At 34.5% G+C, this 19,462-nt stretch overlaps 1 protein-coding gene across 1 annotated transcript; it reads left to right on the top strand.

Annotated features, from left to right (window-relative positions):
* The first annotated feature begins 1,040 nt into the window (after positions 1 to 1,040).
* LOC139851846 (LOB domain-containing protein 4-like) lies at positions 1,041 to 5,390 on the top strand. Its single transcript, XM_071841023.1, has 2 exons — positions 1,041 to 1,307; positions 4,789 to 5,390. The coding sequence occupies exons 1-2, from the start codon at positions 1,113 to 1,115 to the stop codon at positions 5,128 to 5,130; spliced, it is 537 nt and encodes a 178-aa protein (XP_071697124.1). The 5' UTR covers positions 1,041 to 1,112; the 3' UTR covers positions 5,131 to 5,390.
* Positions 5,391 to 19,462: the final 14,072 nt, after the last annotated feature.

Below are 19,462 nucleotides of genomic sequence, written 5' to 3'. Positions count from 1 at the left end.
AAAGATTCAACCGATACACGGAGACATTCAACAATTTTATCAATACTTCGTGTCTCATTAATATTCCTATCAGAGGACAAATTGTATACTGGAATAAGTGATGACGACTTAAAGCTTAGCAAACTTGATCGTTTTCTCGTATTAGAAGAATGGCTCCAGTTATGGCCAAATATAGCAGCTACAACTCATGATATAAGACGCCAGATCATTGTCCACTAATTTTGAAGGATAGTTTCATGGACTTCGGTCCAAGCCCATACATGTTTTAAATACTTGGCTTGACAAAAAGGATGGAGATCATGTGATAGTTGAAAACACATGGAAAATCGCTGTCAGTGGAAACCGACTCGACTGTTTGTTAAGAAATAAGCTTAAGAATTTTCAAACTGAATTGAGGCGTAATATTATGATGTTAAACAATCTGGACGTACAAAATAACCATCTTGAAGCGTCATCAGAATTGGAGCGGTCAGTAGAAACTAGAATGTTATCAGAATCCGAGAGACTTAGTTGGTTCGATGAAAAAACAAAGTGGGCAGAAAAAAAAAATAAAAGCAAAAATGTTGAAATAAAAAGCAAAAATTGAGTGGGATTTTATGTATTTTCAATTTGGGGATGAAGTGGAGATAAAGTTGGGATGAATGTGATTGTAAAATGACAGATTTACCCTCACGTGCTTGTCACATGACTAACTTTAACGGAAAAAATTCACGGAGTTAGTGAATTGACTATCTTTACTCCTCTTGCAAACCACGGTGACTATTTTCACTCAAAACCTTAACTATAGTTATCCATGCAATCTAGTACAAATCACAGAAATTATTCGCGCAATTTTCTCTATGAAAAATTAAACGTTGTGTTACGGTAATTGTACTTAAAATGAATAGTGCGACAAGCTAGGAACGTCTTGTAAATCCAAGATTCTTTTTTATGTCATGGGCCCACTAGAGATCTTGGGTTATCAAGTCCATTTGTCTATATATTACTACCCACTACCTTCTTTTATGACCCCTCTTACAATTCTCTTTTGCTTTTTTGTTAATTTAGTAGAATTTATGCTATACATAATTTGCATGCAGTCGGTAATCAAACTAACGTGATAACTTAATTCAATGAAAGACAGTACTAGCAGTGGTGGTGCCGGTAAAAAACAGGGAGCAACGTCCCCGTGCGCAGCTTGTAGACTTTTGCGACGTAGATGCTCTCAGGATTGCGTTTTCGCTCCTCATTTTCCTGCCGATGAGCCTCACAAATTTGCAAGTGTTCATAAAGTATTTGGTGCTAGCAATGTTAACAAGATGCTACAGGTAATTAGTTATTGCAACCTTTTTACTTTACCTTCATTATGTGAAAATAACTAATTTCATTTCATTCGTTATATCCCTAGTGTCGCGTCATATGTGATATCAGTCGTGAAATAAGAAAATATGTGAATGAGGAATTTTTTTTAGGTATAGATATCAATATCTTTTTTTTTTTTGTTTTGAAAAAACGGTCAAATAATAACTCGATTATGTTGTGGTAAAACCACCTTCGATACTTGATCAATCAATAATTCAATTATAATTATAATACAAATCAATTTTAGGAGATATACGTCACTTTTTGTAATCCCTCAAATTGTTACGTGTTATCATCTCGTTTTAATTTGTCTTGTTTATTTTTATCATAAAAGAGATTATTATTATATGAATCAGTCACTTGATATATTATATATATTTGAATGTAAGATCACTAGTTTATTGTATACTTATAAATGCAGTTAAATTAATAAAGTAAAGTCATCTAAACGTAACGAAAGTCATTGAATTTGTAGTGGGACAAGAAGAAGAAAAAAAAAACTGCATGCTCCGACGTCTACTTTGACAATTTTTTATTTGATTTTTTATTAGCGAGTCTAGTTTGACATTAGTGATATTAATATTTGTACACAAGATGGAAAAAAGATAAATTTGTTTGGTTATTACCAAATGTGCTTTTGATAAAACTGAATGATTTAGCGCTGAATAGTTCAGAATCTGAATGATTTAAAGCCTCTTAATAAAGTTTGTTATGAATAAAAATAAGCTGTTTGATAATCATTTAGAATGAACGATATAAACTGAATAAAATTACCTTATCGAAGTGTAACATGAATAAAATATTCAATATACTTGTTAGTTAAGTGTCATGATAAGATTTGAGAAGAAAATTACAGAAAACTTAGGCTCTTAATGGTTAATAAAGTGTTTCATCTCTGAATGATTCAGCACTGAATTCTGAACCATTCAGCACCATATGTCATTAAGAGGTAAAAAACAAACGCACTGAATGCTGAATGATTCAACATTCAGCACTTAACCATTCTATTAAGAGGCAAACAAATGCACCCCAAGTAAAAGTGTGTGGGTGCATCCAACCAGTTTAACGGGCTTGACCATGGTCCCTGAACCTACACCTGGTTCAATATCCTTGTCTGTTTGCAAAATTATATTTTAATTTTAAAAACTTTTCTTTATTTTAATTATTTCTTAAGCCAATAGTACCTGAAATATGTCACCATCTTTTGGATTTCAATGTTGCACCAAATCCTTCATGTCTATTCTCCAAACAGTAACTTCTGACTCTAGGCTTGGGTTTAATTTTCTGGTTTTATTTAAAAATAAAACATTTGTCATTCTATTGCTAGTAAATAATGGTATGCTATAAAGTACTTTATGATATCACGTGACACAATTACATTACATACAGTTCGATGAAACGGTTCTACTTATCGAGTGAGTGGGTGCGACTCTTTCCATGCGGTCTTTTGCTTCACAACGGTCGTAACCGAAACAAGGATCTGAAGTGAAATTCGGTTAGTTACGGTTAAATAGAAGGTGGGGTCATGGTTAAATTTAGAGTCAAAGAATGGTTATGATGAAGGAGGAGTACTATTTTGCACGTACTTCAAAAATTTGGAATGTTATTCCATATCAAATATTTGGCTTTTGTCATTTCAAGTCATGTTGGACAAGTTGTCCCCCCTTTCTATTTTCTATCATCATTTTCCATCATTTCTTTAGACTTTATTTCTTCTATCGTTTTCTTTTTACATCAATCTAAAACGGCTTAAAACACTTTCCTCAACAAACAAACCATGACCATTGCATTTTTAAACATAGTTCTTCTTTGTGACTTTTAGCGGCGGATCTAGAACTTATATTTACTTACCTAAGAACACTCTTTCTTCGACTTCTTAGTTCGTTAGTTAGTTGCCTAGAACTATTAACAAGATCAAAAGGAAAATGACGACCAGTTTTTCTAGCGAAGTACAATATTCTTGAGTTCCATTAGATTGGTGTTTATACTAGTTTAGTAGTTTGTTATACCTCATGTTTATTTTTCCCTTTTCAACAAACAGAATATGTTTTTAAGTATGATGGTATGTAATAAAGTAGATTCAATAGTTGAGCACTTTAACTGAAAGTAGATAATCTGTTTAGAATCTGACTATTGCCTACATGGTTATTTCTATAGTTTTATGCAATTTTAAAAACATTATGCAAAGCAAATTGAAACTACTTTTTTTTGCAATTTAATGAAAGAACAAATAAAAAGAAGTGTGAAGCATAAGTCTTTTAACCCATTATTAATTAGAGAATATAATATATGTCCTCTACAATATTTTTGGTCAATTGATTCGTCTGGTACGAAGTGTAAAAGATTAAAGTATGTGCCCCGAAGTATATCAACTTGCACTAAAAAAAATTCTAGATAACTTCCCTTAAAAACCCATTTCACACAATAATTCTTGTGAATAGTGAGATTCTTTCATATTTGTCCTAGCTTCTTCAAAAACAGTTTTGAATGACTTTGAAATATGTTTTTGTCATTATTAATAGAAAATTCAAAAGAACCAATTTCATGTTAGTTGTAAGTGATAGGTAATCATGACGATGGACAAAATTGTCTTCTTTTGTAGTATTAAAATCATGATCAATAATTTGTTTGTCAAGATTTTGGACCCCAAATGAGATGATATTTCATGAAGCCGCTAACTTCTGTATGTATTTTATCTTTATTAATTCTAGTTAGACATGTGAACTCATCTATGTATAGTAATGGTCAGGACTTTAAAATGCACTAAACTATTAATCATAGTAATGTATATAAAACATTGATATTTGTATATGTTCAGTTACTTATTAATCATAGTAGAGTTAAAGCTAAAAATAGGCAACAAACTTACACAAATATACTGATGTCGCCCACAAACTCATATTCGTCCTACTGTCGCCTACAAACTTTCAAAAAGTATATCAATGTAAACAAAAACTTTCAAAAAGTGTACCAATGTAAACAAAAATGACTTGCTACCGGCTAAACTGGTCAAAATTAACACGTGTCGTTCGTGGATTGGATCTTAATTCGTAAAAAAAAAATAAAAAAATAAAATAAAAAATTATCAGGTCAAAATTAGTATGTAACAGGTCAAAACGCCAAAATGTTGATATTAACACATTTTTTCAAAGTTTATAGGCGACAGTAGGACGTAAATAAGTTTGTGGGCGACATCGGTACATTTGTGTAAGTTTGTAGCCTATTTTTGACTTTAGCCCATCATAGTAATGGTATTATTGATGACTTAAAAAAAGTGTCACGTCATCGATTACTAGCTAGTACACTTATACGTACTAATGGTTTTATCGCGTCATCGATTACCAGCTAGTACACTTATACGTACTAATGGTTTTATTAATGAATACATATAACCTTAGTTTAGACTAATAATAATATGAACATCTTGATACAAAATTATACATGTAGGAACTGCCGGAGCATCATAGAGGCGATGCAGTGAGTTCAATGGTGTACGAGGCAAACGCTAGGATCAGGGATCCGGTTTATGGTTGTGTAGGGGCAATATCGTCCCTACAACAACAAATTGATGTACTTCAAGCACAATTGGCAGTTTCACAGGCCGAAGTGGTTCATATGAGAATGCGGCAGTACTCGTCTAGTCCTGTCAACCAGTCACCAGAAGACGTCTCACCACCATCTCGACACCACCCGTCACAAACACCAACCAGGTCCCTTTTTGGTATGGACATGGTGGTTGACCAAACTAATATGGGCATGGGAGAGTCCTTATGGTCCTCATGCAACTAGCAATTACCATATTTTTACTACTACTCGTGGCTTTCTTTTGTTTGCCGCCTTTATAATTTTCGTTTTGGTTTTGTTTATTTTTTTATTTTCTTAAAATGGTATACTAGTATTATTATTATACAACTATATAATGGAGTATTATTTAGTGAGACGAGTAAGATGATGATGAGGTGTTGACGGTATTTGATTAACCATGTTGTAAATCTTAAATTATGGGTTATCCCATTCTATACTACTACCATATAGTGTTTTGATTTGATTATGACAATGTCAATTTGTTTGTGTCTATAGTACGTTCTAAACTTATATATTGATCAATTATTTGATTTGATTTGATTTGCTAATGTCATAAGATTATAGAATCACCTCACTTCTATATATTAAAACAAAATTTTAATAGAGCAATAACCCTTTAAGAAACGCCCTTAATACCAGATCGAATGTGACCAAAATCAATTAAGCCTTCAAAACAAAGTGTACATGCAATATATATTTCCAAATATAAAAATAGGTGCTTATAATATTTAAATTTTCCAAGACATATGAAAATATAATACCACAAAATTTTTTTTCTTTATAAATAGCAAAACAAGCTATAATTGTTTGAACTTGCGGGCATAGCCCAACGGTTCACCCCATGTCCTCAAGTCATGAGATATGGAGAGGTTATGGGTTCGATTTTTAGATCGAGATGCCCCTAATTTTTTCAAACCAATTGAACACTAATAGTGGTGGTATATATTGACTCTATAGGAAGGTTTTACCGGCCTGCTCGATGGGATCAAGTCTCGATCACATGCCAGTATGGATTGTGGTTCGATGTCCCCTGGTTAGCGGTTCGAGTTTCTGCCCGAACGTGTGCGTGAGTGATAAATGAGAGTATTCGATGTCAAAATTACCGTTAAAAAAAGTTATAATTGTTTCCAATATTTTTCTTAATCAGAATGATTTATAACTTGGAGTAATTTGTGTCGAAAGTAGATTTTTTTTTTTTTTTCAATTGTAATTCATTATTGTTATACATGGACCAATAAGAACCCGTATATATAGGGTTTCTTTTTAACATTGGATTTTTTTTCTTAATTTTGAGCAATATTCGACGATCTATGTTGCACACCGTTTGAAATATCACGTATCTTAAAACATGTTTATGTTTATATTAATTATTATATGAGGGAGTTAGTGTCCAAATTTAAATCTAAAGGAGGTAATTAGATAGTCAATATAGATTTTAGACGATTTTTCATATGATATAATACATAATGTTCAACTAGCGGGAGTGGTCCCCTATTAGTTACGCCTTTAGGAGCTTCCACGTATAGTTTAGTTTATGTTGTAGTCAGGGGCGGATCTACTATAGCCCGAGTGGTTGCACGGGACACCACTGAAATACGTGATATAGTGAAATTTTTTTTTTAGATTTTAACTAGTGACACAACTGGATAGTGTACATTTTTTTGAGTGACACCACTGAATTAAAACATCTAGTAGAATTTTTTTTAGAGTTTTCACGGGTGACACCACGACTACCAATCCTAGATCCACCACTGGTTGTAGTATCGGTTATTGCTCTGGTCCCCACTTTGTTGAGAAACGAAGGGAAGAAGTTGGTGACTCAAACGAAAATAATAAGGGTGTGAACATCTAATAACGAAAAATAGTGTTAAATTATGCTTAGAAAAAAGGTGGTCACCAAAAAACGTGTGAACGTTTAAGACTGCATTTAACCCTGACTGTGATGTCAGAGTCAAATGGTGTACTTTTTAGTAATGTAACAAGGTCATGAAGTGAAACCAAATATAGAGTAGTGTCAAATTTTAGTGTTAAATTTGTGGTGAGTGATGTAGTAAAATATGATTGATAGTTGAGTATAAAATAAATAGATTAAGAATATATAAAAATTAATAGTGAATTCTGATTTGATAAAACCTCTTGACAAAATTATTTTTTTCATTACATGTGTGACTAACGCCCATTCAACGTCATGTGTAACGCCCATTAGAGGCGTTAGGGGCGTGAGAGACCTGCCCACCAAAGATTACATGGAAAAAAAGAGAAATTACACTTTAGTGTTGTAGTAACTCAACCAAACATTACATGGAGCTTCATTGGCTTCCACGCATCCAGCAGTATGTATAGATAAATATAATATATATAAATATAAATATAAATCTTATAAACGTCTTCAATTTGCTCATATTAATCATATCATCCATTATCGGCAATTTCATGGTAAACCCATTAGGAACCCAACTGTTTGCAAAAACACTACGTTTGGGCTTTAACTAGCATATTGTAGACATCACAATCATGTACATCGATCTCTTTGAGCTTTTCTTCTATGTTCAAATTGCATTAATTTAAAAATCAACACACTCGGAATTTTTCATATAGATACTGTTCTTTTCTAATTAAATTTGAACTCACAACCTTACAGTTAGAAAGACACATCGACATATATATCTTTATGGTTCTTTTTTCTTTTTTTATACGTAGTATGTTTTTTCTGATAACCGATGGACTTCAAAGGACAAGTTGGTTAGATTTTCATAGCCAAGATTCACTGATCCAATAATGGTTCCATTTTAACAGATTGACCCCGACCCGTGATAAAAAAACTGTAAAGTTATTGTCTTGTCTAATCTTTAATCTATTCATAACTACTTAGTCTTTCGGGCATGCTTTTGATATGAATAAAAAGAAATGGAATTAACGAACTAATGTTATTTTAGATAATTTGCTTACGGGTTTATTTGACCGATTAACTTATGAGAGTTTAAACTTATCTTTACTATTGCTTAGAGCTTTGTTTGACACATTTTTTAAGTATATTGAAAAATACTCTATCTAAAGTTGTTTTAAAATGCTTAGAGTTTATAAAAAAAAAAAAAAAAAAAAAAATACACGATTTCCCTCCATATCATTATATATCATTTATTTATCGTCATTTTACTTTATTAAGCTATAGCTAGTTAACCAAGTGCTATTAAACATAAACTTCAACAACCAGTTTGTTGGTGATTTTAGCATGATCCAACGTCATTTTAGTTGATTGGATTGCTATGTTGAAAGTGCTCGAACCATTGAAACGCTACACGGATTTGGAGAGTGTGGAGTGCACGTTCGTAAAGTGTAAAATGGTTTGAGGATATGTTAGTGAGCTTGGAAATAACATTTGGAACTTAAGGGATGCGAAACGCGACTTGAAAAGACCATACGCGCGAAAAACCATGGCTCAAAACAAGGTTGCTATTGGCTTCATTAAGCCACGGCGCGACCTCATTCCCCGCGGCGCGGCTTAAGGCGTGGTTTTGTGTGATGACCCGGAAATTTCGACTAAATTTAAACTTAATCTTAAATGATTAATGACTTCGACACGATAAGCAAAGCCTATGAAGTTGAATCTCAAAATTTTGAACTATTCAATTACCCTTCGGTTGTTCTCAACGATTCGCGAACCATTATATGTAAACAGATACATATATATACTATAACTTGAAAACGTAACAAAGTTTTAATTGCATGATACCGTACATTAAACTTATTGGTTTATATATCTATTTGAATATATATGATTTCAAGTTATTTAGTAAACGATAGTAACATTCGATTATTGATTCGATTGATATTTAGATAAGTTAACTAAAACGTTTAAGATGAACAAGTAAAATACTAATTTGCTACAGTATTTTCAAATTGCTACAGTACCCAAAATGCTACAGTGTTTTCAAAAATCACTATTTGCTACAGTGAAATTGACTTTACTACAGTGAATTGCTACAGTAAAAACTGACTTTGCTACAGTGAAATTGACTTTGCTACAGTAACTTTGCTACAGTAACACTATTTCAAAATGAAAATGTATATATTATATATATATTAACAAATAGCGAGACGATGATTTATAGAAGTAAATGACCAAAACATTTGAAAGTTTAAGATATACTATGAGTGGTATAGTTTATGGATAATTTAAGACTATATTTTGACAAAGGTACGTGACACGAAACGTAAAATGCAAGTTTTCTAAAGGTACGAAAGGACATTCGAAAAACTGGAACCGGGACATAAGTCGAGTGATGACGTACGACTTATCGGAACAAAAATTACAAGTCAACTATGCACGTGAATTTAATATAATATATAATTAATTATTTAAATTATATATATTATATTAATATTTTATCATGTCGACAAACAAATGGACAAATGATTCTGAGCTGGAAATTGAGGCCATGCGATCGCATGGCCATCATGCCCAAAATCCATGCGATCGCATGAGGCAAAATTTCAGGCCAAGTGCTATAAATTCTCGAGTTTTGGCCAGATAAATCACACACACATATATATTATTTTTACTCCGTATTTATTTATTTTATTATTATTATTATTATTATTATTATTATTATTATTATTATTATTATTAATAATAAGATTATTATTAATCTTATTATTTTTATTATTAGTGTTATTATTTTTGCGATACAAAAATAATAATGTACATAAAATATTACGACGGAGTGCTGTCCAAGTAATTTTTCAAAACGAGTTTTCGAGAAAGCTAGAGCTAAGGAAAATATGGGTTATTGCCAAGGAGGTTATGGGTAATATTCGGGGGTATTTTTGTGAATCAAACCTCGTGCTTATTATCTCCAATGCGTCTACGTGCTTTCCTGCAATATTGTATATCAATATTAAACTGTGAGTTTCATATGATCCCTTTTACTCTCTACATTTTTGGGCTGAGAATACATGCACTTTATTTTAAACGCAATGGATACAAGTACATACTAAATTCTACACTGAGTTTGAACCGAAAATCCCTTAGCTTTGGTAACTAGTAACTGCCAGTTATAAGAACTGGTGGGCGCGAGTAGTAGTATATGGATCCATAGGGCTTGACATCCCCGTCCGAGCTAGAGCGCTAGCCTTTTAACGGACGTATGCTATTTGATAAGCGTACACGTTGGTTTGCGTGTATTATTAAGATGATTATACAAAGGGTACAAATTATATATACGTTAAAGTTTAGTTACCAGGGTGCTCAACTTTGTAGAACCGATTGATAAACGTTTCGGATGAAACAACTGAAATCTTGTGATCCCCCTTTTATGTAAAACCTATTGATAAACGTTTTGAATAAAACAACTGAACTTTTGTAATCCACATTGATATACGGATTATGTGTAATATTAAAACTATGAACTCACCAACCTTTGTGTTGACACTTGAAGCATGCTTATTCTCAGGTTTCCTAGAAGTCTTCCGCTGTTTGCTTATATGTTAGACAAGCTATGTGCATGGAGTCATACATGGCATATTTTTCAAGGAAACGTTGCATTCACCAAATCATCACCATGTATCTTATTTTGACTGTACTGTCAACGGAAGTACTATTGTAAACTATTATTTACAGTGATTGTCTATATGTAGAAATCATCAGATGTTGAAAACCTTTGATTTAAATATTCATTTATGGTGTGCCTTTTCAAAAGAATGCAATGTTTACAAAACGTATCATATAGAGGTCAAATACCTCGCAATGAAATCAATGAATGACGTATTGTCCATATGGATTTGGAGCGATCGTCACATTTTGAGGTCGAGCTTTTTGGCATGTTTTCAAGTGTGGTTATCTGTTTGCCCACGGCGCGACTCTCAGGCCCGCTGCGCGGCTTAACACTGGTTCGCTGAAAATGTGTCTTTTCAACCCAAAAGGCACATTTGAACCCCAAACGTTATAGGGTTGTTCCAGGACATTTAAGAGCGGTTTTTACATGTATTTGGACTTGTTTAAGCACAAATACATGGGTATAAACTTCCAAGCTATGTATGGGGTATCATGAAAGGTTGTGACTTTTGGTAAATACCTTTTGACCCATTATAAATATATGGATTCATTTCCATATGAATGGTTAGACTTTTTACACAAATTTTCCAGATTTTGAACATGTCTAACACACTTTCAACACAAAACTTACAGATTATACTTTCTAGAATTGCAAGGAACAATTATCTTTTGGTTGATCATGCATATATTTTCCGAGGGAAAATACATCCACAAACAACAATATGAGATGGGTTTTTTTAGGCGTCATCGTCGTTAACCTCCGGTCCGGTTACCGTGATAACCCGTATCCGAGATGATGATCTCGGGAGGGTGGCTAACGAATTGCCCGCCGGTCGATAGTCGGAACCTAACGACGACAAGAGGGAGAAAAACCCTACAAGATCCGTAGGTAAAAACCCTAGATAGTGAGAGATCGTGTAGTCGCCGTAAAGAGGCATTTAGCGTAAGATGCGGAGAGCCGTATGCGATGGATGCCGAATGCGTTGCGGTGGAGGGGCGTGTGAACTTGATGTAGGTTTTCCCCCATATTTATAGATGGGAATTAGGGTTTAGATGACTTGTGGACTAAGTCAATCTTAAGCCCTAATTAATAAACCCTACGCCATCAAGTCCCCCAAGTTCGGTATGATATTTTTGCCAAGTATCGTATCGAACTTCTCATTATGCTGCGGAAAATAAGTTCACATGATCCTGCGCAAACAACTGTGCGTAAACCCGCGAACAGATGCACGTAAAACCGCATGCAGAGTGCGCGGGGAAACCGCGTGAACCACCATGCGTAAAACCGCATGAAAATTGCGTCTAAAGCTGCGGACACTGTGCGCAAAGCGCGCGAACAGTTACGCAGGCGCACGAACATCTGCGCGAAAGATACATGTACTTAAAACCGCATATAACGAATTAAAAGCTCAATAAGATAGATAAACCTTTGATACCCGCGTGATTGCGAGAGTATGAGACGTCATGTTGCGTCTCTCAACGAGAGCACCACTTGATCATGCATATATTTTCCGAGGGAAAATACATCCACAAACAACAATATGAGATGGGTTTTTTTAGGCGTCATCGTCGTTAACCTCCGGTCCGGTTACCGTGATAACCCGTACCCGAGATGATGATCTCGGGAGGGTGGCTAACGAATTGCCCGCCGGTCGATAGTCGGAACCTAACGACGGCAAGAGGGAGAAAAACCCTACAAGATCCGTAGGTAAAAACCCTAGATAGTGAGAGATCGTGTAGTCGCCGTAAAGAGGCATTTAGCGTAAGATGCGGAGAGCCGTATGCGATGGATGCCGAATGCGTTGCGGTGGAGGGGCGTGTGAACTTGATGTAGGTTTTCCCCCATATTTATAGATGGGAATTAGGGTTTAGATGACTTGTGGACTAAGTCAATCTTAAGCCCTAATTAATAAACCCTACGCCATCATTGGTCAAGACGATTGTTCATACTAGTCTTATCCTAATAGTGATTTCGTGTAACCCGTGACCAAGTGGGTCGAAATACTCTATTAAAAAGTGTTCTCACGATTCTAGTATCAATCCGGTTGTTGATTCTTTACCCACTAATCCATTATTTCCCCAACATAGTTTGATATATAAGTTTTAGCTACTAGCTAATTTTGCCAAGCAAACTCTAAAAGTAGTTGTGGATACATAATTATCAACAAGGTCAAGTGTTTGTTAAACATATTTAATGTTATATGAAACAATTAAATTGTAATGAAGAACATAAAAACCAATTGCCCCATTAACAATGACAAAGATGGAGACTTAGTTACCCGAATTAGTTACTCCCATTCATCGCAGATTTAGCGAGGGTTTTACATGCATGTGGACCCTCGATGCTTTAAATTGTTTATACTTTATGCTATATTTTTGTGCACATTGTTAGTCATGATAGAGAATATTTAGTTATAGGATTTTATGGATTAGTTATATGATATGGATGCTGATATGGTGTCTATGTAACAATTAAGAGGATGAATAGTGTTAGTCACGATAGAGAGTGGTCTTAGAAATTTTATATTTATACTACTCCGTGCAATATTTTTAAAATGTTAAAACATAGCACATAAAACATCTAAAATTGAGATTTTTTTTTTTTTTTTTTTTTATCAGTTTGGGATCACCAAGGGGAACTTAACCACCAACGCGTTCATCTCACGTAGTTGCATAGCACGCCCTTAACTACTGCCATGGAAAAAAACTAGACCAATCTGAGGGCATGACCGGTAAAACCCTCATCCCCGCTGCCCCCACACTAAGCGAAAGACGACATGGGTGGATACTTCAGGTTAGGGATAACATTGAGTGCAATGTTGCAGTCCAGCGGAGTCAAACTCATGACCTTTCGCTAAAAGAGACATGCCACTACCAGCTAAGCTACAATTCAATGTTATAAAAATTGAGTTTGATAATGGGGATAAAGAAAAATGATTGTAAAAGTTAAAAAAAAATATGTTTTTTTGAAGAAAAAAGAAATAAATGTTAGAACTTGTAACCATTAACTTGTAATCCTCTTATTAGTTTTCTAATAAAATGGTTCTTCTTGGCTTTTCAAAAAAAAAAAAAAAAAAAAAAAAAAAAAAAAATTATATTGAGAAATTAAATACTCGGTAAATATTTGTGGGAAAAAAGGAAATAAGGATTAAAAAAAGTCTAATAATCTAATATTGTTCTCTTAGACCATCTTTATTCCTGAAGGGGCATGTTGGCGTGTTGCTGGGTGGGGGTGGTGTGCTTGATAAGCGTGCAAGTAAACTGGTAAAAATGGGGTGGAGTGTTAAGTGGCGTGTTGGGTGATGTGTTAAAATCTGATTGGAAGTTGGGTGAAAAAGAGGATAAAAAATAATCAAAAAGGGAAAATTAACCAATCAAAAAACAAAAAAAGGCTGCATGATTCCATGCTTCTACGTGCTAGTTGCACGCACGCCACAAAAAAAAGCCCTCCAACACGCCTTGTTATGGCGTGTTGGGCTAAGTGTTGGGAGCACACAAGGCTTACACGCCTGCGATAAAGATGGTCTTAATGTATGTACTTTGTAGTACGGTAACTATGAACATTTTTACGATGGGCTGGGAGTTGTATATGGGCTAAAATTTCAAAATACTAATGAGCTGATTGGGCCTTGAGAGTCGCTAAGCGCCACCACGCCACACTGGTGGCTCCGCTATTAAGCTCTTACCAAGTTTCGTCGAATTAGCTTTTGAAAACAAGTACGTACAACTTACGATTGAAAGTTAACAAAAAAATTCTACTCCGTATTATATAATTTAGATACATTTATATCATTTTAAAATTAAAATTAATTCACAGCTAGTATAAACTTTCCCTTTAAGCTACTCAACTTATCACTAGTATGTGTAATTTTAGCATCAACTCATCAAGTATCATATTATGTTTAATTATTACATATTTCATTACTTTATAAAAAGGTATGCCTAGCTAGGTGTACTGAAAGATTTCGAATTTGTTCAATCCATTTGGCAGTGACGCTTATCACGTACCTAGTCACAAAAAGGTGAAAAAAGAAAGAAGAAAAAGGAAGTCTAGTAGCATAAGAATCAAGTTCAAGCCCAAAAGGAAGGCACGTGTAAAAGGATTATTGTACCAATCAGAATAATAATTTGCTTATTTTAGCTTGATAAAAGCCAATACTAATCGTTTCTTATTGACTTATTCTATTAACTTAAACATTCTCCGTATGTACTTCCTAGTACTTATCAAATTTCCATGAACTGTTTAACTTCAGGGAATCAGTGAATCATGCATGATTTTAGGAATCACGTTGGAAACAACTAATAAACAACATTTTTTTAACGGTGAATTCGGAATCAGTGACGGGGATTAAGGGGATTAAGACCACCTATCCGATCATATTCCGCTCAACACACACGATCCAGGAGAAATTCACCATCGTCCTAGGGTCTAGGCAACCGATTAGAGAAAACCCCTCGGAAGATGCGAACCCGGGTATTAGAGTCTAAGCAGCCCCAAACTAAATCACCCTTGCCCAAATAGGAGGATTCACGCGGCCAATTACACGATGGTGTAATAAGCAACAGTTAGTTCTAAAACACTGACATATAAAATTTAGCAACTTGGATAATTATGATACCCACAATAGAAACTTATAACATAACACGAAGATTTAATGCGATTATCTACCATCTTCAACTTCAAAATCATTTAGTCCAGGAGACAAGACCTAAGAGTTTTTGTAGCTAAAAGATTACAATTACATATGGTTAAGTTATATAGTGAATAGTGCTTGTGATCAACCATTGAAACCTCGAACAAAGAATGGTAAATCAAAGTTGAAGAAGGATTGAAGTTCGTTTATGCTTCAGGATGAAAATAAAGTGGACAATTCTGTTAATAAACGCAAACGATTTTTCAAAATTTGGCGGACCAAGACTTGATTTCCCCTTGCGCTTCGGGTTCTTTATCAATGGTAGCTTAGCCAACGTAATTAGTTACAATTTTAAATCTAGGAAATGCAACAGAGTACATATTGACAAAGTTGACGGGATGACTTCCCGACCGGACGAAAGAAAACAAAAACGGCCTTTTCAAGCAAGTTATTTCGTGGTTAATTCGTTTTTAATGTTGTTACACTTGTTTGCTTTTTGTTTCGTGTAGTGGTTGTTTGTTTTGTTATAGGTTGACTCGTTTCTGTTTTTTTTATCTTCAGTAACGTTGGGTTCGATTCGAGTTAACTTGTATTTAAGTTGGTCTAATTGGTTTACTTTTTCCGAGCCCCTTCGTTTGATGTTCGCGTGTATCGGTTTGAGGATCTTTCATCTATTGATGAAGGTTCCTTTAATTTTAATAGTAATCATTATTTTAACCAAACAAGTTATATAGTGAATTAAGTAAGCTAAGCAACAATTACACATGGTTAAGAATTAGTTTTCATAATTGTTAGGGTTTATAAGAAATACAATTACAATATACAAAAATAATAAATTTTGTGGTGGAGTGGTTAGGGTTTACCTTTTCAAAATATAGGTTACGAGTTCAAATACACGAAGTTGAAAAAACTAGTCACCCTCGTGATCATGGAGGTTCACTCGTGATGACTTCAGAGTGCCTCAAAACGGTAGTCGTCATGGGATTAGTCGGCTTGTAAAGCGAGGTATACCAAAAATAATAATAAAGAAAATTAATCATGTTCAAACACCTAGGATTTCTAGAACTGTCAGGGTACCTATCAGATAACCTTTGTACTTGGTACCTAACACTAATTCAAGAGCATTCGAAATTTACCCAATGGGTACACAATGTTCGAGTCAGGTCACAGACTCACACGAACTCTTGTGGGGTACGGTACTACCCGTGAGTCCCTGACCACAATACTTACATCAATACGAATTCATAGCTATTAAGATCGATCATTTAATATTTACACCCAACAATCGTAACAGATCGAGTAACAATCTTTTCTTCTTGATTAACAGCCTGAAGATCCTCTATGCAGTTATGCACTACCATATTAATTAACCTTCATTATTCTGAATACACGATTCTATTAGTCACTCCATTTTAAACGTAATTTTATTTTTTTAAACACTAATATTAGTGGAGAAATTCGGTTTAAGGGTGCAAACCAAAGTTACACATCAGATATGAGAAGAAATTAATCAGCAATTGTATGATTACAAAAAGTCATGCATAATATATATATATATATATATATATATATATATATATATATATATATATATATATATATATATATATATAAATGAGAGTTTTGAATATATGACTTTGTTGAGTCCTTAAAATAATTAAGGATTTAATTATGACAAAACTGTAATTTATTTGCACTAAAATGTTATGTGCTGCCAGCACGTGTTTGTTGATGTATAGACAGCAGATATTGTTGTGTCGAGTATTTAGTTTGCTGCGTAGTCTACCAGCACAAGGTAGACAGTATTCTTCAATTAAGCACAAGATGTGTACTCAACAATTCAAGAATATCAAGTGACTCAGCAATGAAGAACTAGCATATCTGGAATGCAGCTTACTACACAAGACAACTATGCTCCATTACAAGCATAGTGGTTTCCTGAGTGGTCTACATCAATTGTACTATTCAACAGAAGTCAAAGACAAAGTTGAACAGAAAAGGACACGCGTCGGCGGCTGACAAGTGACCTTACAAGACCACGTGGGAATGCAGAAGTTTAACGCATGTGCAAACATGTGTTATACTTTGTCAACGCCTAGGGAACACAACATTCTATTTGTTTAAACAATTAGTGGTGCCAAACCGAATTGGGGTGTTCCTGCAAATAGCTATCAAAGAGGAAAGAGGAGAGCACGCTCTCTGATGCAGTTGCCCCACAAGTACAGACATCCTATGTACCAGTGGACAATAGAACAATTAGACGGATAATAGGACTAGTATAAATTGATGTATCCACTATTGTAACAACTAGTGGTGTGGGTTTATTTATTTAGAGTCCAAAACGTGTAATAGCTTACAACACACTCTATAGATATACTTAGGTAAATCTGTATCAACCAACTATCATTCCGCCAAGGATAGTGTGACGCCCCGTACAATATCATCGTGTACGGATCATCAACAACAGGATCATTACAAGGTCAAACACTATATGCTGTTTAAAAACCAGTTTTGCATTCATGAAAAGATAACGTCAAAAGTTTTACAAAAGATGACGTGCTTCTACGAATAGAAAACATAAACATAAGTACGTGACTCAAAGGTCATTACAAAGCCATTATTCAAAAATAACATAAGTTGTGAATGCAAGATAAAAGTTCCATGATTGAGACATCTCTAAACAATGTAGCGGAAGTCTAACACAGCAGTCTATTACAGCGGAAGCAATAAGCGTCTTAGTTACCTGAGAATAAAACATGCTAAAATGTCAACACGAATGTTGGTGAGCTATAGTTTTTTTGTAAACAACAATGTAATGTAGACCAAGAGATTTCGTATTTAAAACAGTATGAAAAGTATATGCTTATCCATGGACACCCGGTAACTAACTTAACGTAAAAATAATATATTACCCCCTAAAAATACACTTGGCGAGTGCGTATGTTCTCGAAGTATTAAACACCCTTTAAATGCTAGCGCGACTATCCCGAGTGGGGATGTCAAACCATATGGATCCATATCTAAGATTCGCGTCTGCCGGTTCAAAAACCAATAGTTAAACGTTACCGTGCTAAGGGGAAAGTTTATGCCGTTATATAACCCACACATAAATAAAGTTTAAGTACTCGTGTCAAGTAAGTAAAACATAAAAAGCGCATGTATTCTCAGTCCCAAAAATAGTAAAGTAGAAAGGGAGCTATAACTCACAGTGATAAATGCGGTAAAAGTCGATACTAAAACGTAAGCAAGTAGTAAGTTGGTCCAAACAAGTAAGTTGGTCGATCCAAAAGGTCCTCAACCTAAGTCAATGGTTGCTAAGTCAGTAAATTGTCCCAAAAGATTTTAAAGTAAATAAATTAAGTCTTAAGTATCATCATCATTCGTAAAAGATAAAGTAAGTTTTCAACAAGAATAGAGATCGAAACAAAAGGCTGACTTCGGACAGCTGTTACGACCTCTATACAAACTAAAAATACGCGTGGTCAGTGGCCAAGGCTCCGTATGTGAGTCCTCATACAGCTGTCCAATTTTCAGATCCTAACTCAATGTCGTTTGACCGTGGAGACGGTTCAAGCGCGAGTAGGTCAGAATTTTTAGCACGTCGTTACAAATGCATAGTGATTTTCGGAAGGCTATAAATCCTAAACCGTATATCGGATTTAGGCGAGTCTTAAGCGAAAAGTCATCTACTCGAACCGAACTATCTAAAAATCAATTTTCTAGAAGTCCAAGTAGTCTGATCAGACCCCGAAAAACAGAAAACAAATGCTCTGATGGGTTTCTTGGTGCTTGATGCTCATCACGGTTCTCATCCTTGATGCGTGTAAGCTTCAAGTGTACAACTCTTTGATGTTTTAGCATCACTTTGACCAAGTTTCAACCATCAACACATAATGTCAAGACTAAGAAGTAATACAACTCAATTAAGAGTTTTAGATGGATGATGAACCAAGGTTACATCATGTTCTTAGTCTTAACACAAATACAAGTTCTATTCAAGATTAAAGCTACAAACTTTGATTCAATCAAATAAGCAAGACATAAATTTGATCAATCAAAGTAATGGAACCCTAAGCTAGAGAGCTTGGATCCTTTAACAAATAATTATGAGATTTCAAAGCTAGAAAGCTTGAATCTTTTATGTTCTTGAAGATCTTTAGAGCAAGAAGCTAGATCTTCAAGTTTCATGAAGATCATAAACACAAGTTTTGATATTTTAGCAAAAATAAAGTGATCTTAAGCTATAAAGCTTAGATCCATTAAAGTAATGAAGATTCAAAGCTAGAAAGCTTGAATCTTGTATGTTCTTAAAGATCTTTAAAGCAAAAGGCTAGATCTTCAAGTTTCA

This window comes from Rutidosis leptorrhynchoides, chromosome 6, assembly GCF_046630445.1.
Source record: "Rutidosis leptorrhynchoides isolate AG116_Rl617_1_P2 chromosome 6, CSIRO_AGI_Rlap_v1, whole genome shotgun sequence".
NCBI classification, from domain to species: domain Eukaryota; kingdom Viridiplantae; phylum Streptophyta; class Magnoliopsida; order Asterales; family Asteraceae; genus Rutidosis; species Rutidosis leptorrhynchoides.
The sequence above is the reverse complement of the archived record's forward strand: the minus strand, read 5'-3'. Positions and strand labels throughout refer to the sequence as shown.

What these genes read in the sequence shown, in the direction of transcription:
- LOC139851846 (XM_071841023.1), top strand. Translation starts at nt 1,113, where the DNA reads ATGAAAGACAGTACTAGCAGTGGTGGTGCCGGTAAAAAACAGGGAGCA. An exon ending in ATGTTAACAAGATGCTACAG is followed by an intron (nt 1,308 to 4,788) that starts GTAATTAGTTAT and finishes TTATACATGTAG; the next exon opens with GAACTGCCGGAGCATCATAG.